This window comes from Gymnogyps californianus, chromosome 20, assembly GCF_018139145.2.
Source record: "Gymnogyps californianus isolate 813 chromosome 20, ASM1813914v2, whole genome shotgun sequence".
Classification (NCBI taxonomy): Eukaryota; Metazoa; Chordata; class Aves; order Accipitriformes; family Cathartidae; genus Gymnogyps; species Gymnogyps californianus.
This window is the reverse complement of record NC_059490.1, coordinates 11,594,217-11,622,146: the sequence shown is the minus strand read 5'-3', so window position 1 is coordinate 11,622,146 and position 27,930 is coordinate 11,594,217. Positions and strand designations below refer to the sequence as shown.

General features: G+C 37.2%; 3 protein-coding genes across 4 annotated transcripts in view; 1 reads left to right on the top strand and 2 right to left on the bottom strand.

The window, feature by feature from the left end:
* NF1 (neurofibromin 1) overlaps positions 1-27,930 on the top strand; it is a 103,969-nt gene that overhangs the window by 56,074 nt on the left and 19,965 nt on the right. For both annotated transcript variants that reach the window (XM_050908968.1, XM_050908967.1), the window contains 10 exons: positions 19,308-19,740; positions 19,978-20,318; positions 21,073-21,275; positions 22,315-22,508; positions 24,069-24,209; positions 24,439-24,718; positions 25,899-26,113; positions 26,328-26,389; positions 26,520-26,634; positions 27,495-27,596. In XM_050908968.1, coding sequence (XP_050764925.1) covers positions 19,308-19,740; positions 19,978-20,318; positions 21,073-21,275; positions 22,315-22,508; positions 24,069-24,209; positions 24,439-24,718; positions 25,899-26,113; positions 26,328-26,389; positions 26,520-26,634; positions 27,495-27,596 — 2,086 coding nt within the window. The remainder of the gene's footprint in view (positions 1-19,307; positions 19,741-19,977; positions 20,319-21,072; positions 21,276-22,314; positions 22,509-24,068; positions 24,210-24,438; positions 24,719-25,898; positions 26,114-26,327; positions 26,390-26,519; positions 26,635-27,494; positions 27,597-27,930) is intronic.
* OMG (oligodendrocyte myelin glycoprotein) lies at positions 4,782-6,095 on the bottom strand. The gene has a single exon (XM_050908970.1). The coding sequence runs from the start codon at positions 6,093-6,095 to the stop codon at positions 4,782-4,784; it is 1,314 nt and encodes a 437-aa protein (XP_050764927.1).
* Positions 13,682-17,943, bottom strand: EVI2A (ecotropic viral integration site 2A). Its single transcript, XM_050908971.1, has 2 exons — positions 17,895-17,943; positions 13,682-15,082 (listed from the first exon to the last, which is right to left on the bottom strand). The coding sequence occupies exon 2, from the start codon at positions 15,064-15,066 to the stop codon at positions 14,302-14,304; it is 765 nt and encodes a 254-aa protein (XP_050764928.1). The 5' UTR covers positions 15,067-15,082; positions 17,895-17,943; the 3' UTR covers positions 13,682-14,301.

Genomic DNA, 27,930 nt, shown 5'->3' with positions numbered 1-27,930 from the left:
GACAAATATTTCATCTTCTGACTTGCCCAAGATAAATTATGTCATCTTTATCTTTCTGAACCTTCTTGTATTAACTAGTTCAGACAGTATAAAATTCCTAGCATGGGAACTCTTTAGTTCTGTGTATGTCACTACTATGTATGTAATTCCATTTACATCACTATGAAACTTTAAAATACCTATTCTGTGTGTAACTCTGCATTTTAAGTTTTACTTGGCAAAGTAGTATGGATAGCTGTGACCTTTTATTCAGTAACTGGTGCTTCAGGATTGTTGAATTCAGCAGAAAGGAGTGGATGACTAAAAATAAAGCTTGAACATGAGACAAGAGTGGAAGTGAATCCTCTTTCATAACTGGCCATCTGAGAGACACTTGGAGGCAAGTGTTTGTGACGTTTGCCGTTTTTCTAATGCTGCTTTATGATGTGGGCCCCACCCAGCTGGGGGGTTCAAAAGTCAGCAAACTAGCTGCTGTTGAATTGTGCTTTTGGGGTGGAAAGAGACTATAAATACAAGGGAGCTCCAGAATGGCCTCTGATCTCTTGCAGATCTACTGTTCTTCAGTCTTATAAGAATGGAGATGATTTCCCTAGTTTTGTGATACTGAACCCTACAGAAATTCTGAAGTTTTAATTGTTGACCGAGTTACCTGGCAGTTTAACAATCTGAAAAGTTGTCTTCAATGAAATAGCTTTATAAACTGTGTCCCAGGGATTTTTGAATGAACACAAACCTGAGTTCCTCAAAGGAGGATGAAAAATCACTGCTAAACCATAGATACGCATTCGTGCGTTGCATAAAGGGGTGGTAAGGAGCAGATTTCTGTACATTTTATCCAGGTACAGGATACTTAATGAAAATATTGTTATACTTTGACATAAGCCTTGCTACTAGGTGGAGTATTGCTTGCCTTTACCTCTGTTTTTATTGCTTGCTCTCTCTTCAGCAGCTATATAATTCTTCAGTTTTTCTCCGTGAGGCTGCCTTTTCAAACCTAGCAGGTGGGGCTTTGCTCTGGAATGATGCTCTGACATCTTTTCTACTAATAGGGATGTGGCTAAGTGGTGCTTATTTGGGGTGTTTGTCTTGTGTTTCTGAGCCAGATGTCTTTTTTTAAGGTGTGAAATGTGGCAAGACACAGATGAGAGCTGCCGTGATGTTTGAGGGCTTGCAGCAGGCTGCGGCTTTTTTTGGTTTGGGGGGGGTGTTTTTGGTAGTTTGAGATTTTGTTGCTAGGGTATTGTTGAGTCATTTTACTGATATATCTGGATCAGTTTATATCCTTCTTGTGCTGTGAAATTTAATTCCTTCTGTCATTTTTCTTCACATTTTGTTTCCTGGGCAACAACCTGACTTCTGAAGCCAGTGCTCTTCTGTTTTTAATCCCTACACTGTTACTAAAATGATCAATAAATCAATAAATACTGATCCTGAAGTACTGCCATTAAGTTTTAAACCTGATCCCAAACTAATTAATAGGAATACAAACCTCTGAGTTATTGCTTCAGACCGCAGCTATCCCTACAGCAATTTTAACCTTTCAAAAGCAAGCATATTTCTATTACAAGGTGTGCTAGACCTTTTTTGGGTATTTTGAATATTGTCCTGAAATGCTAAATAGTTATTTTGGAAAAAAGAATTTCTCTGAGAACAGATTATTTTATATTTATCATGGACTGAATGACCAGCATGTTTAAAACAACACAAACCAAAGCTGTCGTGTTCACATCCATGCCTATCAGTTTTATTTCAATTTGACTGCACTGTTGCCAAGCAACAAGTGCATGACTCCCACATTTGCCTGCCTACTCACTGCTCCGTTATCAACTCATTTGTATTCCAGAAAAATACAAGGAAACCTAAATTTCAGTCTGCTTTATTGAAAGCAGTCTGACTAAGAAGCCCTCTTGCTTGCACCTACCACAGGCAAGGTTTGGGTAGAGAGCATAGCCCTAGAACTTGGGAGTGCCATCTTACTTTCATACCCATCTGCAATTTTTTTTGTATCCTAGCTTCCCAATCCTGTACATGTATTTGGAAAACCCCACAGCCCCATTTTCATTTCCAGGCTTTTATCAGCATGCTTAAGACTTTGAAGTCTGGGTAGCAAGTCATTCAGTATGGGGACTTGCAATTTGCCCCAAACAACTTCTGGAAAACAGTATTTTTTTATAGAGTTGCTGTTCACTGAATAGTCTCGTTATGGGTGAAACATTCTGAGAGCATTTAAAGTTGATTCCGTGTAGGTTTTTTGCGTGCAATAGCATTTGGCATCCTGTGTTGAATTGTTCAGCAAAGACACGTGTAGTATTTCATGTAATTTCCTCAACTCAAGGCAGTTTAGTCATAGCACCTCATTTTGTTATCTCTGTCCTACCTTGCAAGCTAAGCTGCTTTAAACTGTGTGGGATGAAACCATATGGATGAGATAATTCTAGGAAATACCTAGTTCTGAACATAAGTATGTTGATACTGTTTTATAGTCAGTCAGTACTTAGCAAATACATTGACTGTCCAAAGAGAGAGGCAGGCGGTGACATTTTTTTAATACTGATCCCAGTTAGTGGAATTTATCATTTCATGTCAGATTATTTAACCTGGGGAAAATATATGGAACTTGTGCAAGTGGGCAACTCTTTCAGGCTGCTGGTAGCCACTTTATATAATGAGGCACTTCTGCTGGCCATTGAAGGTACCATGCACATATTGCTTGTGGTCTAGGTTGTCTAAACTTTGACTTGGATAACTAGTTCTTGTCCACCTAAAATGTATATGAAATGTCAGTCTTCGGTTTTGGGGGTTTTTTTAAGTTTTCTGTCCTATTAAACATGGAGAGTCTTTTTTTGAGAAGGAGGAAGAGCTACCTTTTTCTAGTGGATAGAGTGCCTTAGGTGTTTGCAAGTTCTAAAGGGTAGGAAGGGGAAGGGTAGACCCTATGTTACTATTATCTCATCAGCTTGTTAATAAACGATATCAGGGATACATCAGTATCAAAATAATATAATTTGATTTAACCATAATTTTCCCCCATAAGACATGAAGATTGAGCCAAATGTCTGCTTGAAATGGGTTTGTATAATAAAATATCTGTTCAGTGATATTACTATGCTTATTTGAAAAGAAGCACTTTCACTAATTCAGTTCAATACAAACGTAACTTTATTTTTACTTAAATGCCAATGAAAGAACTGTACAAATTCATTGTGTAACATTTACTGTTAGAAATTAAAACACATTTCTGGTTATAGAAATACTGTTCACAATTGGAAAGTTGTGATTTCTCTGATACCAGTGGTTGTAAATGGTCTACAGCCCTCATTGACACCTAGGAGAAATAGGTAGAGGACTCCAGTCTCTGTAGTGAGGTTTTCTGGGTTTTGCAGCACCTTCATGCTACAATAACTGGAAATTAAATGGCCTGAAATGAATGTAAAACATTGTATAAAGATTCGTAATATTAAGTGAATAATACTTTTTCAATGAACTTGTTCTTCAGTTTTCATTTCATGCTGTTTGCAAAACTTCATCTGTAGTATATCAAGTACCTTTGCCGCATAATTTAAATTATTTTCCTAGAGTGGACAGAACCATGCGTGCAACTCTTTCTACTCACTGATGGTGCAGATGTCAAGGAAAATAGCATTCATGCTCATCCTTATAAAGCAAGGATTTGGGCATGTTCAATGCCATGAACTGAATTAATTTTTTTTTTTTTTTTAAGTCACAAGATTCAAGGATTGTTTCAATGACAGCTTGACAACTAATTGCTTAATTGATTCATTACATTTGTTTCTATTTGCGTTAGAAATTGGCTGATATTTCGTTTTACTGATCAAAAAGTAGTAGTTTGATACATTCTGGCTGATTTGCGATATTCTTTTAAGCATAATATATTAACATTTCAGATTTTTGGATGTCACTTGAAATACAGTTAAGGAGTTCCATTTCATTAATTTGTGTAGATAACTCCTTGTTGTTGGAGAGCGTCATGGCATTGAACATCTTGTGTTTTCCTCTACTTTTATCTTTTTTTCTAAGTATGGAGAGTGAGAAATAACTTGCCTGCAGTCTCTAAGTCAAGACAGAGCAAAAAGAGGTATCAGCCCCTACCACTTTTCTCATGCTGAAGTTGGACCATGTTGCCTTCTCAGTTTACACCCTCTTAGTAGACATCATGGCATTGTCATATTTAATTCCTAAATTCAAAACTGTTGTTCTTCATATTTAAAATATCCTAATACATATGAAGCAAACATAGATATACATGCTAGCGATTTTTCTCAGGAATAACTTCTGATTAGTGAAACAGCTAGGTTTAGTTCCTTTATTTTTTCCCTTCCTTTTGCATGTCGTCATAACTTACAAAGAATCTGTGCTGCTATATTACAAGAATTGCTCACTGGCAAGTCAAGCAAGACAATGCAGATATGATACAGGCCTTCTATTTTTTTCCAGTTGTTTAATGACAAAATCATACATAAAATCAGTACTTAAAATTCTGATGTTTTATTCTGTGCAAGTAAAATTAAAAATTTAAATACAAAATAAGCACATTTTAAAAAACAAAATCATAGGTTAGTTTTACTCAATTAAGACATATTAAAATAAGCAGCTTAGTTTCAAGACATTAGTGTGCACTTCTTTAATTAAGAACTGTTATTTTCTTTAGATCAGAGTCAGAACTTCGAATTTGTTGTATTTTGATTCATTCTTTCAACTGGATGTCTTAACTCCAGCTATGTATCACAGGAATAAACTCAATTTTCACAAGATGCAAGCCCTTAGCCAATAAACATTGCATTAAGCATTACAACATAAAACAAATATATCTCACAGATACTTGCTTTGGAGGGCACATGAGTATTCAAAATATTTGTAGTGGATTCCTCTTTCCTTAAGGTAGCAGTTGTGCTTTGAGGCATTTTGGAGTAGTTTGTTGGCATTCCACTGGTGATACTTAAAGTCATAGGAGTAGTGGGCGATCCTGTGGAACGAGTCAGGCTTGAGTTCACCTCGGTTGAATCTTTGATGTAGATTGTGTGTGTGGCTGCTGCTTCTTGAGAACTAACCTTCCTAGTTGTCAGATCTTCTGGATAGAGGAGTAGTGGTCGGTCTGTGCTCGTAAACAGTACAGTTTGGCTTAAGGTCGCCAAGGTAGTAACTTCCTTAGCTTTTAATTGTTTATGCATTTTTGTCATTTTGGTTGGTTCAGTTGTCACTGGAGAAGTAGCTTTGTCTGCTGCCTTCATTCCTTTAATCATGAGGCTGGAGTCTATAGCTGTGGGAGCCGCTGAAGTTGGTGTGGCATTCATCCAAAGCACAGATTGATTAGCACAGGGAGCCCCTATAACACTGGCAGCTGTTCCCTGCACCCATTTAAGCAAATAAGGGATATTTTGTTTGTCGCTGCAGGACCACGGGTTGTTGTATAGCGTTACTGCTTGCAGCTGAAAGAGCTGGTCAAAAGCTTTGTCAGGAATGTATGTGAACTTGTTGTTGTGCAGGTAGAGGCTTGTAAGGTGTTGTAGTCTCACCAGTGTTCCTGGAAGTATCTGGGACAAGAAGTTATTGGATAGATCCACCGTCTCTATGTTGTAGGGCATATTGGTTGGAACTGTCCAAAGTTTGTTGCTACTGAGATTGAGAAACTTGAGACTGCTCAGTGTGTTGTTGATCAGAACAGCTCTTTCCACCATGTTCCTGGAAACATCGAGCACTTTAAGATTCCACTGGTAAGCTGTATCAAGTTTCTGAAGAACTTTAATGTTGTTGTTTGTGGCATATAATTCCCATAAGGACTTGGGCAGATGAGCAGGAACATTCTTGAGCCAATTATTCGAAATATCAAGGGTCCTCAAGTTGGTGAATCTCGTTAGCTGATGATCGAGATCTACAAACTGGTTAAAGGACAGATTTAAATACGTAATGTTGTCTTGAAGTCCATGTGGCAGTATAGTTAAGTTTCTGCCTGAACAGTCCACATTCCTGTCGTTTCCTGAGCATGTACAGTTAGAAGGACAGACACCCAAAACAGTGGGTATGAAAAACAGAAGGACCAGCAGACAGGTAGATGTATTCAATATCTGGTATTCCATTGTTGCCTGAAAATAAATATACCAAAATGACACCCTTTAAATCCATGTAATATATTTTATTTCTTTATAAGGGTTGTCTTTGCAATGACCACTTGCAGGAGAAATTAAGTAAAAATATCAATAAACCCCTTTGTGGCATGGTCCTTTTTAGAATTGTTCAAGAGAGACTTTACAAAGCATCCCTTCATAGACTGTCATGTTGTCTGGCAGAATGAGACTTGTTTTTTCATCTCCCTTTCCCCCTCAAGCTCAAATGAGGGCTTTCTTCCGAAAATGCAAGTCTCTTCCAAATGTTATACAATGTCTGCTTCTTGTTTTTAGTGATTTCAAGCCTATATTATGTTTGGAATAATGTGTTCTTTTATACAGGATGAAAAAATGGCTGTCAACTGGATCTGCTTTACAAATCTCTGCAGTAATGTAGCAGTCCCCCCCATACATGCATGCTATTTGCTTAAGTAGAATTGGTTAAAATACATCTCAAATTGTTGGGAATTTAGTTTGAAACCCAAATTCCATGTTCATGCTAACATGCACATTATTATTTCTCCTTATTATAGTGTTAGTTACATTCTCAAAGCTGGTAACACATGTTTGAAAGCTGAATTAATGTTAGTAAGAAATCTCTGACACTGCAGCAAATTTCTGGTGCAAGCATCTGTCATCAACTAGTAATTTCGTTCTTATTTGTCTCTAATTTTGTAGTAGGTTTTTGTGATTAAAAACAAAAAACACAAACTTACCGTAATCTCTTCTGCAATATCAGCACATCATTTCTGTGAAAGATTTAAGCTTAGAGGTCGTCTTGTTCTAGAGAGTAGCTACAGTTGCTGTCTGTGGATTGTGCTTGCCTCTTCAGCTGCATCGTATTGCTGCTAGCTGGGGCTCTGCAACCACCTGATCTGCACTACATTGGAGGACTGCAGAGCTGTCGTTGGTGCTGACTCAAATTTATTGCAAAGCCAGCATATTCAATAAAATAGTTGGTTTTTACAATTTGAATTAGTTAACTTCTCCATATCTATATTTTATGCTATGTTAGTGCCTCAAAACAGAAGATGTAAGATTGCCTACCGAAACAGTACTGAATGAAATTTCTGTAGGCTATTCTAGCTTAAGCTATGATTCCATTTAAATGTTCCTATTTAAAAAGTCATGTTAAGTTGTGTTCTTTTTTACCTTCGATTAATCTCTCCTCCTGTAATAAAGGTTAATGTTAATTTAGGCTTCCTATCTTAAGCTTTTTTAAGCTACACTGCCAGAATATCTTTTCATAATTTTAAAATACTCAGTTTCCTACTCCTCAGATCAGGCTGTCACTGTATTGTCAGGTATAATACAGGTCAGCTTGTAGGATTTTACAGATTCCTGTAGGAAATCTTTATCTCAATTTCTCAAAACTACATGGTAAGAATGGATATAGTTTATAATGCTGTTAATTTTGACATGGTATAATGCAACAAGCCTTAAAAAAATCTTTGCGTAATTAGAATGCTATTCTTTAGACATACACAATCATACAGCTTATATAAATGGTAAGAAAAAATTGTAAATATCTTTTCCTATGTCCATTGTATGCACAGCAGCCTAGAATTGCATTTGCATAACTTATAACTTTAATTTTTAGTGGTAATTTAAAGATTTTGAAGTTTAGTGTTATAATATGTGCAAACATGTGCTCTGTGCAACCAGATGTATATTTTGCATCCGCAAATATATTTCCTCCCCAACCAAACTCAAAGCTACAAACTCTTTGCCATTTTGCAGAGATGTCATGGAAAGCTAGCTTCAGCATCTAGCAGCTTCTTTCTATAAATCTAAGCATTCAATACTGGTTAAAAAAAAAAAAAATTAATTTACCTCTGAGACCACCCTCCTACTTCCGATGAAAAAGTTAGTTTATCAAAATGCATGGTTTTAGACAGGATGGTGAGCTTCGCTTGTACTCAGGGCCCAGAAAGGAACATGTAAAACACTTAGACACCTTGAGTTAAAAGGAATCTGGCATCCACGCAACATTATTTTTTAAAGTTTATATTAATAATATTGAGTGCATTCTGAAAATACTGCTTCAGAGGAAGAAATTAGTGAATGAGCACAACTAATTCCGCTAATCATTTGCCTGGGTGTTCTGCAAACTGTTTCTATTTTATCCATAAGAACCAGAAGTATCTAGGTAAAAGAAAGCCTTTTTGTACCTGTTCTTCAAGTGTTTGGAGCCATTTCAGCTTTTTAGTGACCACTATATCAAGAGTTTACTTGCACTGTTCTCTGCTTTACCAAACAATAGTGTGAAGTGACTGGAGGTTTTACACCAGGAAACTTTTTGGCAATATTTGATCTAGAGGAAATCTCATTGCTATTAGTAAAGAACAACTGATGGCTGTTAGGAGGATTTGTTTCAGATACCTGTAATCCGTTGTTACCAAGTTGTTACCCAGTCACATGCAGAAAATGGGCCTTTGTATGAAAGACAGTATGTATGCATATCGAGGCATTTCGACTTTGTTTTGAATTCAAAGCTTTGTATCTAAGCAAATATTCAGTTGTGCTTTAAGTGACCAAAACATCTTTGAATTAGAAAGCTTTATTAAAATTAACTTGAGTTGATTGCATTCACTTATACAGCCTAGTAGAACAAACAATTTTTAGAAGCTCTGAGTACCTCTAAAGCTGTACTGTTTCTTGAAAGCTCCATGCCTATGTGTATGTTACATATATGTGTATACTGGCACACAAAGGTGTGCATACTCTATTTTCTGTAGTCTCCAAAATCTGGAATCACTAGTTACAGATAACTAGTGGGCACAATCTGTATTGTATTTTGAAATTATTTGCTTCAGGCAGAAGCAGGTTGTTCCCTTTTGTGAAAGCTGAAGTTAAGAAACACTGGGGAAATGCCCATGCTGTGGTCTCACTGTTCTTGCCTGCGTCAACTTCTCCTTTTTTCAGTTATTTGAAGAATACTTCATTTAAGAAAAATGTGAAGTCTGCTGGAAGTCAATTTTGGCAGTCTACAAAGGGTGTTCTGGCTGTGGCAGCTGGGGCAGTGGTTCGTGAATCTCTTGAATAAGTAACTCTGGTGGTGGGGGCAATTGTTCCTCTGTTTCTGAGTGAAATTCCTGGTGCTTGCTGAGATCTGAACTGTGATCCTCGGTTGGTTCCCTGAGCCAGTCAGGTGGAGGTGGCAGATCTGGGGATTCGGGTAGAGCCGCTGGGTGAGGACAGGAGTCGCGTGCACAGCTTGCTGCTTCTGAGGTGGGATCTGGAGATGCATCCGTGTTGGAAACTGAAATACTGGCTACAGAGCAGTCTTCGGCTGGTGGAGGCAACTGGCTGTTTTCAGTGCTGGTAGTGCAGTGGGATGGTTTCTCTGATGCAGTGGGATCGTGCTGTAAGGTTGTGTCTTGTTTCAATTTCCACGGCAACATAAATAAAACTGATGAACGTTTGGTAGCCTGGTCAGAGTCCATAAAGATATCTGGTGTGTCTCCATCTGCGAATGGAGAACGACCTGCCCAGTTTGAATCAACTAGAACTGGCCTCCTGCAGCATTTCCACAGAAGAATTATAATAATAGCCATTATCATACTAGTCAAAATGATGCCAATTATCAGTGCTGCTATCCAGCTTCCATCGCTAGGTCCTGCGTATGCTTTGGGGAACTGAGGTGGTATTGTAACAGTCAGTGCTCTTCCAGATTTGTGTAAAGTGGGACTAGTTGCTTGCAATTGATATAGAGGAGCTTTGTCTTCTATTGGACTCCTGATACTGGGGTATGCATTTCTTTTATTCATGGAAACGTTTTGAGGTATTGCTGTAGAAAGTGATTTCCAGATTTCTCCATAGAAGAGAACCAGTATTACTTGGTTGCTGGCCATTTTCCTGCAGCCTCTTTAAATACGTCCTCTCCTATAGCAGGAATGAAATAGAACATACTAACTTGAAAACTGCGTTTGTTGTATTGTTACACTTTACTGACACCAGGCAATTTTCTGTTAATACTATAGTAGTGAAAATAGTATTACACCCAGTGTTTAAAATTTCATGCCTGTTCCTGTTTGCATAGTCAGCAGGTTTGTCACCGACTTTACAAACAACAAGCAGATTTTCAACATTATTGAACATTCTAATTAAGTGACTCTTTTGAAGAGAATGTCTTGATTGTTATGACCTTTTTTCACCTTATCAGACAAAGGCATCAGCAGAGAAGTCCTAACAGTGTTTCAGAATAACAACATTTATCAACCATGTAAATGGTTATGGACCTGGAACAAAATATGAAGCACTCGCAGCAGTATTAACAAACAGGATTGTCATGAGTAAAGAAAATGGTCTTGTTTCGGTGGATATAAGCCGAGACCTAAGGAGAAGGCTCTTTACAGTTCTCTGAAACTTTTATTTCCTGTTCTTGCCTCTCTTCAGCAGTTAAGGGTAGTATTTTTAAAAAGTTTCCAAATACTGACGCTGTAATGGAACAGCATTCTAGTGTTAAACTGTTTTTATAAATAAATTCCTGCATGTAGAACACTTTGAAATGGAGGAGATTGTGTTAATTTTAAGTTGGCATGAAACAGATTTCTTTTTTTTCCTGAACTGTTTAGAGTTCAGGTCTCTGAATGTCTCCATATGAAATAAATTATATCAAATACATCCACTACATAGCGTTTTTCTATGTGAAGTTACTTTCATGCAATTTGAGCCATTTTATTAGTTACTATAATGCTAGTCATGTGAAGCTGTTTCTGGGAAATTAATATGCATAAATCTTTGTGCGTTTACAAATAAGGAAAATTAAATTTCAGATGCAACAGTGCAAACACATATGAGTAGTAAATCAATGCTTCTTGAGAACATTATGATCTAAACTCTATAAGGTTTATAACAGGTAAAAATGATTCAATTTAATTTTTATTCTGCTCCCCTCTTTTCAAAATATAGTCAAATAATACTTACATGTAGAGTTCGTAATAGTTCATAGTAACATCATCAAACAACATGTGTTTGAAACCCTAATACTTTTAAGATACAGACATTCAACGAGAGCTTTGAATACACCCTGAAGTCAGGACATGCACAGTGCTGTACACAGCACAGTTCCATGTCAAACCAAATAATACAAATATTAAGCCTTTCCATCTTGAAGTTCATTCTTACCTGCACATTTATCGTCTATCAAGCATGCATCGTCTTTTTTGTTTGAAGCCTTAGGAAGACCGACGGTGTGCTGAAACTCAAGCAGCTTAAAATGGCTCGTTTCATGTTGAAGTAGGTTTCTGCAGCTAAAGAGGAAGTTTACCAACACTTGCTGCAGGAAGTGTCAAGAGTGGGGAGATTACTAAGAGCCTTATCTCAGAGTTTGCATGCCTCATGAGCAAACTTTTCAGCTCTGTTTTTATAAATCTCAAATATTTAAATGTTTGTGGCTTTTGTCTAGTATGTGCCTATTATGTAGAAATTCATAAATACTTGTTTGCCTGTCTGTTGAAAATAGTTATAGTTACTTGTGTGAGTCAAAAATTATGCAAATTTGGATTGGATTTGAATCTTACTGATTTAATTTCAGTGGTGGGTTTGGTGTGCTGTCATTATTAGTGGAAAAGCAACCTTAGGTTCATTACAGTGAGTCATAGAAAGCTATCTGATCATAGGATGCTGGCTTGCTTACGCGTCTTCATTTGTGTAGCTGCATTAAAAGGCAGATGACTACAGATTTCACCCTTCTCCTGCCCCCTGCTCTCCATGTTATTTTTCTGTCTGGACAACTTTGGTGCCTGCTGCCATCATTAATGGAGGGCCATGCTCTCTGAGCAGCTGTTTTCCCACTGTCTGTCTTTGTCCATACCATTTAGTGTAACCCAAACTACTTTATTTTGTCTCCTTGAGCATTTTTGCCTAGAAAGGCTGCCTGGCAAAAAGAAACTCGCACAAATATGTCCTCGCGGCATTTTGCAAGTGTATTCTGCCAGTGCCAAGTAGCTACTGCCAGATCCTTCTGCAGCTTCTTCATCTCCTCCTGCTTTTCCTGTTGTGCCTCTCTTCTGATTGCATGAGTTCTCCTTTTTAGACTCTCCCTGCTCCTGCAGCAAACGCAAATCCTGATCCCATACTCACATCATAACTCAGAATTCCTTGTCCGATTCCTTCATCTCATCCCTGTTCTCTTCAACCCTCATAGTCTCCACCTATCTTTTGCCACAGTTGCCACCTCATTGACAGTTCTTTTTCCTTCCTGTTTTTCCTGCCTTCCACTGATAAGATGGTGATTCTTTCCTTTTTTTGCCTGCTTTTTTCATGACACTGCTGGTTTACCCCTTCAATCTGCTGCCTACTAACAACCTACTGTGTTCCTGTATGCAGACTGGCTAACTCTCTTACAGATTCGTTCTCCTGTTTTAGTTCTGTTACCTTCCTAGCTGTGAGCAGTTTTACACCAGGTTAGATTCTTACGTTTGCTGTCTCAGATTCTTTTCTTAGTACTTGCACAGCCTCTGCTGTTTCCTCCTGTGCATGTGGTCGTTTTGGGGAAGGAGAAGAAAACTGCAATGCAGCATCCCCCAACCCTGCCCTTTGGCTCTCTTTCTGTCACCAGTGTGAGATGTTCTCAGTTCATCTCCTCTAAGTACTAGGTTGTCATCCCTGATCTGTCACGGTTTGCCCTTATTCTTCTCCTGGCCTTTCTCCTCATGTTTAGAAATGCCTGACATAATCCCCTGTCCTCCCATTCTACTTGTGTGTTGTGTTGCGCCTCCTCCCTTTGAGCTTTAAGGTCTGAGTATGTGGTTTATGGCAGATTTCGTTGGTATTTGCCCCGTAGTTGTTTGGGGGTTTTTTTTGCCATCTCCAATTAACTTTTTTTCTAATGTCTCCCAGTTCTGGGCTAAGCTTGCAAACTCCTTCCAGCTTGATCTTCCTTACTATACAAACCGCCTTTGACACAGGCAGTTGCATTTTTTTGAGATCTTGCATGCTCTTGGCTTCCATGATACTGTGTTCTTGCTTCTCTGTTGCTTCTTTACTTGCCCTTTCAGCTAAGTGTATGGGTGATGTAATGGAATATGAATTGGGGATTCAGTCTTACGTCCTGATTCTTTCAAACTCCTACAACCATCTCTTGTATCAAAAATGTTTATTACAGATGCACAGGATGTTTAGAGCTTTGTCATTATGGAGTTTTAGCACTTGTAACCATGGTGCAACAGATCTTCTTTAACCCAAGAAGTAGCCTGTGAAAAGCTTCTCATGTTTCCTTAAAATAACAGAGCTCTGCTGTACTGAGACCAGACACAGACACCTCCCCAGAAGTATGGGAAAATCAGGTCTCTATGAGAATAAAGAAACAAAAAATTGTGGTGGTTTTGAAGAAATTTTTGGCGTGTTCTAATTGATTGTATTAGGACACAGTGGAGTGTGTTTCCGTGATGCAAGAAATAACAGCTAGTCATCAGAGAAGACCTTTACTGATCTTCAGCAAATGTTATAGGAATGTAATATTCCAAAATGCCTTGTGTAATATTTTTTGTAATATTTTGACTTAGAGAAACAGTATCACATAAGTAGAGTTATTTAAAAACTGATGTTGCTAGTTTATTGGAGATAACAAATTGAAACAGTTCTCATATTCTGACACATAATACAAACTTCATATATTCATACACAAAGTCGAAACACAATAAATACGATTCAAATCTCAATCTGGTTCAAAAGCAATTGAGTTGGTTTAAGGAGTTCTTGATGGAAAACCTGAAAGGGCATTTTGAGAGGGACTAGTTCCTGATTCAGTAATTGCATCAAAGTTGTGGCTAACTGAATTATGGTTTTCTTAAAAAGCAACTTGGTTATACCTGTGTAGCACCTTATGGTTTGGTATATTTATTAGACTAACAATCCTTTCCTTTTTTTCCCTAATGATCTTTGAGAATGGGCAGTCCTTTTGTTTTATCCCGTTCAGCTCCTATCACCGTGATTTCTGGTCAAAGAAGTAAAACCAGTCTTGATGCTATTTATAGAAAGCTATTTAACACAATCCTATTCCCTTCTAGATCTACAAGTTGCTACAGCGTTCCCACTATCATAAAAGGAAAAACCCTAAGATCTAAATTTAGCTTCCCTGTGTTAAAATTCATGTTGTTACTTGAAAGCTAAGTTTTTGCCTTATATTCGTGACGTAAAAAAGGTAAAAGATGAGTTTTTACCTGAGTATGAATTAAATCTCAACTACAAAATTGGTTAAAATGGGTTTGTGTGACTTTGATGGTTCTTCGTTTTCCTGTTCATTATCTATTTCTTTAGTGAGTTTCTCAGCAGTTTCATCTTCGGTTTTCCTTTGGATTGCAGTATCTCTCCCTGATATCAAGTCTTGCATTATCAAGTCACTTCCAGTTGTCTCCTTAGGCATCCTCTGCCATGTTCCTGCAGCAGTTGGCCATAAACTGTTAGTCGCCAGAATGTCACCGTTGCTCCTGGGCCTACGTTTTCCTTGCTGAGTTTTTTTGAGATACGACATTTTGTTTGCTATTACGACTGTCGACAGAAACAAGAAGGTGCAAATAAGCACAAGTACTGCTATTATAATGAAGCAAATAAGTATAAGAGACTTATTGTCTTCACATGTTTCTTTTGTCATTGTACTCTTGGGTTTGCTGGTATTCCTAGGTCCTCCAGTGGCAGAAACAGCACTTCTGGCAGGGGAAGATGTTGAATTTTGGGCCATTGTGGAGGATAAGGATTGCAGGGTACTTGTATGCATTTCAAAGGTAGTCATTTTGCTGCTGAAATTGATGCTGAGAGGAGAATTTGTATTGGCTTCTGTTATGTTCTGACTTCCACTTAAGTTTTGGCTGATAGGATTCCAGGTTTCATTTATAACCCTAGGGTAACTGGTATAGTTTGCACTTGTTTGCAAACACAAAGAAAAGATTATCATGACAGGGAAGGCGAGGTGTGGTTTACTATGTCTCTTTGTCTTCATCTTCCTATTTAGTTACCTGCAAAAATACAAATTATGGTATTAGTTTAGCAAATGCTAGTTCTTAGAGGCTTGAATCGGACTTCTCAGGGAATAGTAGGCAGCAGCCTTTTTGCTGAAAAAAATATGTAACTTGAACTCATTTTTAGTGGATGTAGGAGGACGAGTTCAAGTACTTGGTATTCTGAAAGAATAGGTTGTCTCGAGCTTCTGACAGTTTTAGATTTATAGAAATGTCCTGGTTTTGACTGAGATAGAATTAATTTTCTTCCTGGTAGCTAGTATAGTGCAGTGTTTTGGATCTAGTAGGAAAATAACGTTGATAACACACTGATGGTTTTAGTTGTAGCTAAGTAGTGTTTATACTAAGTCAGGGATTTTTCAGCTTCTCATGGCCAGCCAGCAAGAAGGCTGGAGGGGCACAAGAAGTTGGGAGGGGACACAGCCAGGACAGCTGACCCAAACTGGCCAAAATGTTCCATACCATATGACATCATGCCCAGTATATAAACTGGGGGAGCTGGCTGGGAGGGGCGGATCACTGCTCGGGAACTGACTGGGCATCAGTTGGCGAGTGGTGAGCAATTGCATTGTGCATCACTTGTTTTGTATATTCTAATTCTTTTAGTAGTATTATTGTCATTTTATTATCATTATTATTATTATTTTTCTTCCTTTCTGTCCTCTTAAACTGTCTTTATCTCAACCCATGAGGTTTGGGATTTTTTCCGATTCTCTCCCCTGTCCCACTGGGTGAGGGGAGTGAGCGAATGGCTGCGTGGTGCTTAGTTGCCAGCTAGAGTTGGCAAGTTGCCACGACAAGAAAATATATGAAGATTAAAAAAGAACATAGAGCAAAGAGAGAAAGGAAAGTGTTTCCTACTAACTACTCAGTGATGTAGAGGCAAACTGTGTGGTAGTTCCTCTTCTTTGGTAGTTCCTCCTCTTTAAAGATGGCCATATTACAACTTTAGGTTCATCACTTCTGCTTTTACACAGTGAAAGGAGAAACCCATGTAAAGTTAACAGATTACTGCTTCTTACTTTCCTGTGTTCCCCCGAGTGGGAAATGTAACCATGCTTATAAAGATGGTCAAGTAGAAAACTTTAATCTAAAATGTTCCTGTAAGTGACAGCAGTAACTTTGTTTATATTTCTTAGCAAAGCTGTCTGGAGTATTTCATAAATGCCTAGGAAAATCTTTGTTCTCTAATTTTTCTGCTTTATTGTACAAAAAGCTATTTATCACAAATGTACTTCTCAAATTTTTCTCACAAACATGCTACAGATTGTGACATTTTCTTTAAAATGCCTGAGATAATTATGCAAATGGTATTACCATTAGTATGTTCTGTTTCACATTTGTGTTGTATTCAAATTTGTACCTGTTGAATTTGTCTGGAGGGCAGGAAACTGATCTTTAGGTCAGTCTGATACTAAGCTAATAACCTCAGAGTAATAGTGACAAATCAGACAAGCAGTGAACCACTTCCCTGCTGCTGCTTCGTCCGGTTTGCATGTGTGAGACATGTTCAGAGTTTAAGGCTTATTGTCCCATCCAATGTCTCTCTTTCACCTGTCTGTCTTAACATTCAAAGGAAACACTTCGTTCTGTTACAGACTACGTTTGGTTCAAATATAAATACTACAGAGAATGACCAAAAGTAACAGTGCTATTTTTATAAACACATTTGTTCTTGACGCTATTACTTTAAAGGTATCAAGGCATATCTGTATGTTTGTAAGATTAGGTAATTTTGAAATATTCCAGCCAATGTTTACTTTTATCATAGTCAAAAGTTAGCGTGCCTAGCAAAGAACTTAATATATTCACTCCCAAAAATCAGAGGGGTGAACTTGCCCATCTTGCAAAATCCAAATGACAGTACTTCGAATTGCTGAAGTCCTGCAGGAAAATGAAAGAAGTGATATGCCTGGTATGTAACCAGGGAACAAACTATGGGTGTCTCTCCTTACATGACAAAGGAGCAGCAAAAGATATAAGTATCTTTTACTTTGCAGTTCACCCATAACATAAAATTAGACTCCTTTCTGAGATGAATCCTTATTGTTAAGTTTGAACTAGAAACCATCTTAGTAATCATCTACAGCTCAGGTAGAATTTTTATCTTTATATGGTAAACGTTGCCTGGAGGATGCCTTGTAGCATACTTTAAAAAGAAAAAAGAGCAAAAACAGCAAAGCCGTTTGTTTGTTTGTTTGTTTGGGGTTTTTTTTTGAAACAAAACAACATTTCACGTACAGTTTCTGCATAACATGCAGAACTGAGATACATTTGCCGGTACAGATATACTCCAACATTTAATGTTACTGTCTGAGAGTTGCAACTCTCTTTCTGCCTGCTCCCTCCAAGAGTACAATAAGTCCAGTGTTAATTGTAGTGTTCTAGACCAGATGTGCTTTTTTTAAAAATAAACAAACTGATGTTGTTAAGGGCTTCGCTTAAAATCATGAGAGCAAAGGAACTGATCATTAAAGAGCTGGTTTTTTCTTTTTAGTTGAACTCTCTGTGACTAGGTATTGATAGGGTCTTCTATCAGTACGCAGCAAGATCTGCAATACATAGGAACAACGGAGCTAAGTAGTGACTGTTACTGTTAATTCTTTGGAGTCTGATTGTGAATAACAATTTAACATTACTAAAAATACAGTTATATCATCTTCCTTAATTCAGTTGGAGAAAATATTTGTACAGATTGTTACTATTTTTGAGTTACTAGAACTTCTTTAAAAATACTTTTGTGTATAATTTTCTACAAAATCTAAGAAACTAAGGAACTTAAAATAGGAGAAGGAAAATGTGTACTTACCTTGCCAAGATGTAGTCAAAAGAAAATTGGTGTTTCAGATTTTTAGTTCTTTAACAATAAAATTTCTTTGTGCATATATTTGCTCTTAGGATGCAAACGACCATTAACGTAGAGCAAGTAGATTTAGACAATGCTGGTATTTTTTAAGCAAATCTGTAACTGAAATTATATGTCGTTTACTCTAAGTGGAGAACTAAAACCACAGAGATGACACACTTCCTTTTTGTAACAACTATACCATGACATGTTAGAGGGGGAAAAACACCAACTTGCCCAAATTAGCTCTCAGAACAACAGGAAGTAACACAGGGGAAAAAAAAGTGTCTTCAGCAGACAAATTTCATGAACATAGAATATTTATCTCCTCAGTTATCCTGCGCTCAGGTGGCTTACCTCAGATGTTATCAAGAGCAGTGCCCCAATACACTTAAAACTACGTACGTGCTTACAGTATTTTAGCTCTTTCTGTAGCCTGTTGGTTTGCCTTGAAAGAGTTGAGTTAATGCTAGCTTGAAACAGTGATAGGTATTTGAAAGTACCTTAGGTGTTCATGAGCTACTATTGAGTTTGTTTTTTAATTAATTCTTCCTGGTAGAATTTTGTCTGCTGTGCTAACTCTGGAGACTTGGTTTAGGCAGATGCGCTGTCCGGTCTCTTAAAATTCAGAGAATCGTTAAATGAGAACAGAAGGTTCTTAATATTTATATATTATCTGAATGTTTTTCTGGAAAGAGTTATTTTGTAGACAAATCCTCTGTACTACTCAGAGGACTGACCATTCTTAGAAACACTCCACCAAGCGTTAGAGTGTGCTGCAGTATATAGCAAATGAAATGAGTTTGAGACCCTTTGAAAAAGTTGGTATGTGGATGCTTAATTAGCCTTAATTAAGACTTCTGAAATAAATGTATTTTTCCACATATAAGAGTAGATATAATTTGAATCTCTAAGGAGGTTAAAAAGTTAGAGGGACTTATACTTTACTTTTATTTTTAAAGAAACTCTGAGCTCTTTTCATGTAATCCAGTTTTGATCCAATTGATGCACTGTTGCTCTCCAGCATGGATTTTATTTTCTCTTTTAGTTGAATAAACCTCCTGTCTGTCTGGAGGTTGCTTGGCTGTGGTAGGTTGTGTGGCACTTCAAAATGAAGTTGAGTTTAATCCCAAGTCAAGCTTCATCATACTGGGCCCTCAACTTGGCTGGAGTGTGAGCCACGACAGAATAGTAACAGATGCCTTTAGGCTGTAGCTGCCGGTCCAGTGTCATTGCTTTGGATCGATGGTATTTTTAGAACTGTGTGAAAGATCAGCCTGGTTTAGTGTAGTAGTAGTATGTATAATACACCACTCAAATGTTCGTAATGTGGATCGAAAATGCAAACCCAACAGTGCCTGTCTTGTTTTCTTACAGATTCAAGACTGGTCAGATCAACGGAGATTTATTGATATACCACGTACTGCTAACTCTGAAGCCATACTATGCAAAGCCATATGAAATTGTAGTGGACCTCACACACGCTGGCCCCAGTAATCGCTTTAAAACAGACTTTCTTTCTAAATGGTTTGTAGTTTTTCCAGGCTTTGCTTATGAAAACGTCTCAGCAGTTTTTATTTATAACTGTAACTCTTGGGTCAGAGAATACACCAAATACCATGAAAGGCTCTTGACAGGTTTGAAAGGAAGCAAAAGGCTTATTTTCATAGACTCTCCAGGGAAACTGGCAGAGCACATCGAGCACGACCAGCAGAAACTCCCAGCAGCTACCTTGGCTTTGGAGGAGGACTTGAAAGTGTTCCACAATGCTCTCAAACTGGCTCATAAAGACACCAAAGTTTCTATTAAAGTAAGTCCTTTTAATGCTGTTCCTAGTGAATTGTTACATTTTTATAAGGATTTGATTATGATTGTACTGTCTCTTAATTCTCTCCTGTCTTGAGGAGAAATCACAACTTATTAGTATGTTTCTTTAGGAAGTATAAAATTTCATACATTTATCTTTATAAAATTAGAAGTGTCAAACTTTTCTCTCTTTGTATTGTTAACAATAGGTGCTGAACCATTTTTCTATTCTCTTTCTAAGGTTGGGTCAACAGCTGTGCAGGTGACGTCAGCAGAACGAACAAGAGTCCTGGGACAAACAGTGTTTTTAAATGATATATACTATGCCTCTGAAATTGAGGAAATATGTCTTGTTGATGAGAACCAGTTTACCTTAACCATTGCCAACCAAGGCACACCACTCACCTTCATGCATCAGGAGTGTGAAGCCATCGTTAGGTCCATCATTCATATACGGACACGGTGGGAGCTGTCACAACCAGACTCCATCCCACAGCATACTAAAATTCGTCCTAAGGATGTCCCTGGAACACTACTGAACATAGCGCTGCTCAACCTGGGAAGCTCAGACCCCAGTTTGCGGTACAGATCTTTTAAATTAATATCAACTTTGATCAAAACGTGAATTCTTTGAAAGGTTTTCTTAGTGTTAGCAAATGTCTCTTGAACAAAATTTTTCTTTCACCACAGCTCCATAAAATGTAATTCTTAATATAAAGAAAGATTGGGTTTTCTGTTGGCAAAGAAAGGCATACATACTGTCAGAGTAACCGAAGGCATGTAGAAAGCTTAATTTCTCTTTATAAGGAGAAATACTTCTGCTTTGCAATGTATGTTTATTAGGTACATTTGATTTTCATGGTGCTGAACTTCTTGTTTAATAACATGGGAGCTGTACCTTGTAGAGCAGGCTCTTGACTGCTGTCAGAAAGGACTACCTCAGACTGGGTGCTGGCTCAGTGGCAGCCGCTGGGACCCTTGGCAGTCTCTGTCCCAGCAGCTCAGGTGCGTGTGGAAATATTCAGAATTTCCTGGAACTGAAAGCCGTTCCGAGAAGTCGAGTACAAAGTCCTTCAAGCATACTCTTTAACCTCATCAGAAATTGTTTAAAGCAAGTGGAGGAGTAATTTCTTTCATTTCTCCAGGGCAAATGTTTTGTCTCTGAATCTTAACTGGTGCAGGGAAAAAGTTCAGGATTTAAATGTAATCTCTTATATGGCAGTATTGATTTGATTTTTAAAATGCCAGTACTGCTACTGTGATGCCTTGGTGTAATGCATATATTTTAAAATGTACAAGAAAACTATTACAAATCGCGTTGCTTGCTTTGTTACAGGTCTGCTGCCTATAATCTTCTATGTGCCTTAACCTGTACCTTTAATTTAAAGATTGAGGGCCAGTTATTGGAAACTTCAGGTCTGTGTATTCCTGCCAACAACACGCTATTTATTGTATCTATTAGTAAGACTCTTGCAGCTAACGAACCACACCTTACCTTAGAGTTCTTGGAAGAGTGTATTTCTGGATTTAGCAAATCTAGTAAGTAACAATAATATTCCTTAATGCTAACCATGAATTTGAAAAGATTTAGGTTGGTAGCTGTCTAGCTTAGTCAATTAAGCTTCCTCATGTTACTGAGTCACAATAAGTTTAAATTGCAAATGCTTCTTAGAGCTGTTTTAGCTGTTTTCAAGATTATCCATTTATATAATACTCTGAAGCCAGGCAGTTTCACAAGCTGGAATGGCATCTGTTGGAACAAAAGCATTACCTTTCACATTTGAACGTGCCCTTTCCTTTCTCATCAAGTAGATGTAAAAAAACCAACCAAACAAACAAGGGGCAACTGCCTTTTAAAATTTGAAATTAACGTTAAAACAAGTTTTACTAGATATCTCATTTGTTTAGAGGATGAAGTTCGTTCAGAGAGATCACAACACAAATTATTTGTTTCATATCACTGTTGATAGTTTTGTACAGTGAGTACTTTAGATAGATCTCTATCAGGCTGTTATTAATTCACCGGAAGTAGAGAATATTGCAGAACAAAAATCAAAATTTGAGGTCCGTGTTAGTGAAGGTTTGAACTCTAGAACACATGTACACAGAAGAGTTACAGGGTTCTTTAGTCATATCAAAATTAATCTTTTCAGATTGATTACATCTCTCAATTGTACATCTGGTTCTGTTGCACTACTTTTGTCATCCTTTTTTTCCAGGCATAATACAGCTCTGACTTTACTGTTGGAAGCTGTTTAGAATACATTCTCAAGATTAAAAAGAAATTATCTTAAGTAGTCCCACCTAATACTAATGTACACATCTCTCTGTCACATCTCTTAATAAGATATTAAAATGTCAACATCTCCTTGCCAGAGTCGTACAGATGTTTCCAGGATGTCATTATTAGAGTATGTTTCTTGTTGAAGCTTGTCTGTTTGCCCAGTATTATTTGCTCAGCTCTGATAGTAAATATTTTAGACAATAAAACTGAAAGGAAGAGTGCTCACAAATAGTTATTTGCTTATAAATAGAGACCAGTGCTGATTTTGTGTTACAAGGTGAATTTTTATTTCAGGTATTGAACTGAAACATCTTTGTCTGGAGTATATGACTCCCTGGCTGTCCAATCTGGTCCGATTCTGTAAACACAATGATGATGCTAAGCGCCAGCGAGTCACTGCTATTCTTGATAAGCTTATAACAATGACAATAAATGAAAAACAGATGTACCCCTCCATCCAAGCTAAGATATGGGGAAGTCTTGGACAGGTACAAATTATGCATAATTTATTGCAATTTGTTTATAAGCAATATAGAGTTTTTAACCACTTTAATGTTAATGCAGAAAAATAACATGGATCTTGACATGACCTAAGTGTATTAGCTGTGTGGAGAGTAGTGTGCAAGTTCTTCTGAAGTTTCCATTCTGTAAAGTACTTCATAAAATCATTAATGAACTCTGGCTTCTAGGAATGTGTTCCTGGCCCTCACTGAGAATTGAAAATTAAAAGTCTTTGGTAGTAGTAGTAATTATTTCATCAAAACCTCTGAATGTACGGCTACTGAATGGAAAGAATAAAGTACTAGCATTCAGAGGTGTATTAGGCACATGGCATTTAAAGAACTTTTTTTTTGTGTTTGCACTTTTGAAACAGATGCACATTGATTACAATTAATAGAATATCAGTCCTCCTGTTGATCATTAACTTAACACTTAGCCAAATTCTGTCCTCATCCTCCCTGCAAAGTAAAGAAAATGAAAAAAATAAAGCTGATGTCATATCTGCCATTCATGAAGGAGGTGTCTAGACAAACGAGACCAACTTTACTTGCCGTGACCAGGCTTGCTCACAAGCTTTGTATCAGCTTCCTCATTGTCATACTATTTTTATTTTTTTTTAACTGTCATCCAAACTGATGCAGCCCAGCATCACAAAGCTACTCTTGGAGAATGTGGGAGAACTGCCAAATGGATGTGTGAGTGCATTTTCTTGCTTGGTCCAATTGGCCAAAAAAACCCCCAAAACAAAACCCAATGTGTTCTGAAAGCTTAAATCACATTGAGAGCAATATGACTGTTATGTCCAGTATGAAAGTCTGTTAACAGGTAAATATGGAGAACACAAAATTAAAAGATTAAATATTCCACAGCAGTCAGAGGAAATTTTATCATTGACTTAGTTGACCCAGATTTGCAACCAATTTTCATAATGTAATGAGAGCTGAATTTGAACCATTACTGAAATAGCATTAATCTTAGCCTGCATGTAACATTTAGTTCTCTGTGCACTTGGACAGATGTGATTCTTACCTGCATATATTATATGTCTGTCTTTTTTTTTTTTTTTTTTTTTTTTTTTTAACATGAGAAGAAACTTGTTTTACTGGTAGCTGTATTCACATATGGCTGGTGCTCTAAGCAAAATCTTTGACAGATGAGATCTTGCTTATTTTTTTGGAAGTATGTTTTTTCCTCCACTTCAAATCCAGTTTCTTCTTATTAGGTTCAGCATTATATGAATAGTTTTACTTCAAAATGGAAAATAAAATAAAAATAATACAAACTAAATTACAGTTTCTCCACAGTTCTGAAGCACTTTGATCTGGAGTAAAACCTGATGGAATTCAGCTTTACACTTCTAAAATTTACATTAAGCTTTTTTTCCAAAAGGATAACAAATCACTAAAACTGATGCTTCAATTTATGGTAGTTATGCATCTTCAACTAAAAAAAAAAAAGAATGACTGCTGATTTAAAAGGCAGTTTACTGTGGGAAAAATGAAGTTAATGTGACTGATAAAGATTTTTTTTTTTTTTTTCTTTAACAGATAACAGATCTCCTTGATGTAGTGCTGGACAGTTTCATCAAAACTAGTGCCACAGGGGGCTTAGGATCCATAAAAGCTGAGGTTATGGCAGACACAGCTGTAGCGCTTGCTTCTGGAAATGTAAAATTGGTTTCAAGCAAAGTGAGTTCCCTCTTAGCCTTAATTTACTTTTATATAATAACTCCAACTTATGTAGTAGTGTGACACTGAGATGCTTTCTGATAACTCAGTACAGGCAATAATGCAAAACCCATGATAAAATAGATTCCAAGCAATAGAATAATTCCAATGTTAAATTGTAATGGGTTTTACTGAAATTTTGAGCTGTGCTCTTCGTTTGAGTAAAACAAAATGGTTGCTCTCTTTTCAGGTGATTGGAAGGATGTGTAAAATAATTGACAAGACTTGTCTGTCTCCAACTCCTACACTGGAACAGCACCTGATGTGGGATGATATTGCTATTCTAGCACGTTACATGCTGATGCTCTCCTTTAACAATTCTCTGGATGTGGCAGCACATCTCCCCTACCTCTTTCACGTAGTTACTTTATTGGTGGCCACTGGTCCTCTTTCTCTCCGAGCTTCCACTCATGGTCTTGTCATCAACATCATTCATTCTCTTTGCACTTGTTCACAGCTTCACTTCAGTGGTAAGTTTTTTTCAGATTTTCAATTAAGCTGATTGCTCCTTAGTTTGTTTAAGAAATATGAGTTATCTTTCTCTCTTTTAACTATTCTGAGAGTTTGAAAATACCATGTTGTAATTCAGCTTGCATACAAATCAGAATGAGGATATGATCTACAACAAATACGTATGGAATTAAAAAATGACTGGTTTAAAGCAGGTGCATAATGTAAATTGTTTGTATAACAGGTTTTAGAAAAAGAGAAGGAAGTACCAGTAAGTTCTTGTAATGCAGAGAAAGGAGAAAGTACGTCTGTGCTAAAACTGGCTGATGTGCATCTTTTGAATGGTTGCATAATGTGGTAACAAAAATATCAGTTACATAAGGGAATTGTGAAACTATACTGTTAAAACAGGTATTTTGCATACTGCTGTAATTTAGCAGTCCTAAAATAATTGGTATTAGCAAATATGTAGCTGTCACTTCTTACCACAAAAGTACAGTGTACCCAACTAGATTAGTACAAAACCAAGCTAGATTTTGTGCAGAAAAAAATTAAGTTTATGTAATCTTGTCTTTTTTTAAAGTATCTGAAACTCATTTTATATCTATATATATCGACAGAGTGAGTGTGTGAATACACACACACACACGTGTATAAAGAAAAGCTTTGCTTTGACACACAGAGAGAAAGGCAAGCCTTCCTGTTTAAACAATGAATTTGAAGTACACTGAAATGAACTGAAAGTTCAGAATTGTAAAAATGTTCAGTGCTAGTAACAGGGCCGTCGTTTTCTTCTGGTTTAAGTGGCTTTCTTCATTTTAGTGCCAGAGCCAAAAGCAGAATTTGATTGCAGTTTTGAACTTACAGTACTGTTAGTATTTCAAAGCAGGAACTCTCCATTGGTTTCTGAATCAGTGTGAGGAGAAGTCTCACAGCACCACATCTTTAAACAAGTTTCTTTCTACCTGTTTTTAGAATACATCCTCCTGGTGACTGGTTTCAACAATCTGTGCAACAGACCACAGTTGCTGTGGCATACTCTGGGAGAAGTAGCAAAGAAAACAGTGTTGGAATGTGCAAAATGACATATAGGATGATTATCTCTACTTTTGTATTCATGGGAGGGGGAGCCTCAGAGTGTTTAAAATATGGATTGAATTTCAGTCGTTTAAATCTAACATGTAAAAATTTATTCAACAGAGGAGACCAAGCAAGTTTTAAGGCTGAGCTTGACTGAGTTCTCTCTGCCCAAATTTTATTTGCTGTTTGGAATCAGCAAAGTGAAATCAGCCGCAGTCATAGCGTTCCGATCCAGCTATCGAGACAGGTCCTTTTCACCTGGTTCCTATGAAAGGGAGACTTTTGCACTGACTTCGTTGGAAACTGTTACTGAAGCTTTGTTGGAGATCATGGAGGTACGTGGTTCAAAGCAAAAGAAATTATCCGTAAGGGAAAATGGCGCTGCTTACACTTTCTACAGGCAAGCAGCGTAGTGAGATGTACTTCCCGTGATGTGGTAACAAGTAGTTAAGTAGCTGACTTCTGAGAACTAAACTAACTGCACGTTCTGAACTTTAAAAATACTTTTTCTTAGTGTTACATGTACTCAAACAATATAATTCTTTTTAGGCTTGTATGAGGGATATTCCGACGTGCAAGTGGCTGGACCAGTGGACTGAACTAGCTCAAAAGTATGTCATAGATCTCAAAACATAACCCCTGCCTGCCTGCCTGCGTAGTACACTTAGAATTCTCAGCTTTTCATTATACAGCCTGTTTGTTGTATATTTGTTTAATGTAGTGTACTCTGTTTCTTCACAGGTTTGCATTCCAATATAACCCATCCCTGCAGCCAAGAGCACTTGTTGTCTTTGGCTGTATAAGTAAACGTGTGTCTCATGGACAAATAAAACAAATAATCCGAATTCTTAGCAAGGTATATGGGTCTATGTCTGTTTTCCTTTGTGACTCATAAAATAGCTATTTTAGCTATTTTTAGCTTTATCTTCCCATCAAATATAGAACTCAGCATAATTTGAGGATAAATATTTTTTTCAGGCATATTCTTGTATAGGACTAACTGATTGGACGTATACTTTTTGTAGGCCAAGCTTTTTATTTTAAATCGATTTGGTGGCAATAAGTTTCATCACTGCTGCGACTTCTAGAGTAACAATAGTTTTCAATATTGAGTTTAAAATTTGAGACACTCAGATTGATCCGGAAGTCAGTATTTAAATAAATGAGAAATTTTCTGTTAAGGCATTTAGCTGCATGCACATGATTCACAACTTCCTTTTTTTAAAGGAACTTAATAATCTAATGTGTTATAACTAAATACAATAAAGAGCAGGACATTCACATAAGAAAACTTTGAAACAGGCTGCCTAGCTTGGTAATGAGGTTCCAGATTTTCTAGAGAATGTTGCATTCCATTGCAAGTAAACAATGTGCTGAATATGTTTCCTTTAAGCATTTTATTAGAGTTTTATGGACATAAACTTTAATTGAACAGCATCTGAATCATAAAAGAGCTATTCTCTAATTCTTGCACCCTGTCCTGCACCCTTACTTTTTTAATACACATTGTGCAATTGCTTTCAGCAATACATATATCACTTCTGTGTAAATCTCCATTTGTAAAAGTCCTTGAGAATTGGTTTCAAATGAGCTCAAGCTTTGTAAACTAATTCAGAGCAACAATTATTGTTTAGAGCTTTGATCTTCTTTGTAAAAAGCAAAATCTAATTATGGTTATGTTTTTAATTACTCTTTTTTTTTTCCCCCTACAAAAAGGGACTTGAGAGCTGTTTAAAAGGCCCTGATAATTACAATAGCCAAGTTCTAATAGAAGCTACAGTTATAGCACTCACCAAGCTGCAGCCTCTTCTTAATAAGGTAAACAACTGGATTTTTAGAGTAAACAGAACCTATTGCGTAAATGAAAATTATAATTATGGGTATAATCTCAAAAATGCGAGTGTTGTGGTATCTGAAGTTCACACTTCACTGCTATGACTCATGCTCGAAAGTACTACATATGGGAAATATGTCAGATGTTTGTATGTGGGACCTGTGCAAAGGCTTTAAAAATGCTTTAGAATGTACTGTTCTGCTTCATCAAACTAGGCCATAACAGTATAGGCAAAGGCCGTACCGCAGGCTGCCTTAATTCTTTCCAAAAGATTTTCAGTCTTGGCTTTCAAATGTATGATTGCTAACGTATGCCTTT

What these genes read in the sequence shown, in the direction of transcription:
- OMG (XM_050908970.1), bottom strand. Translation starts at nt 6,095, where the DNA reads ATGGAATACCAGATATTGAATACATCTACCTGTCTGCTGGTCCTTCTG.
- EVI2A (XM_050908971.1), bottom strand. Translation starts at nt 15,066, where the DNA reads ATGAAGACAAAGAGACATAGTAAACCACACCTCGCCTTCCCTGTCATG.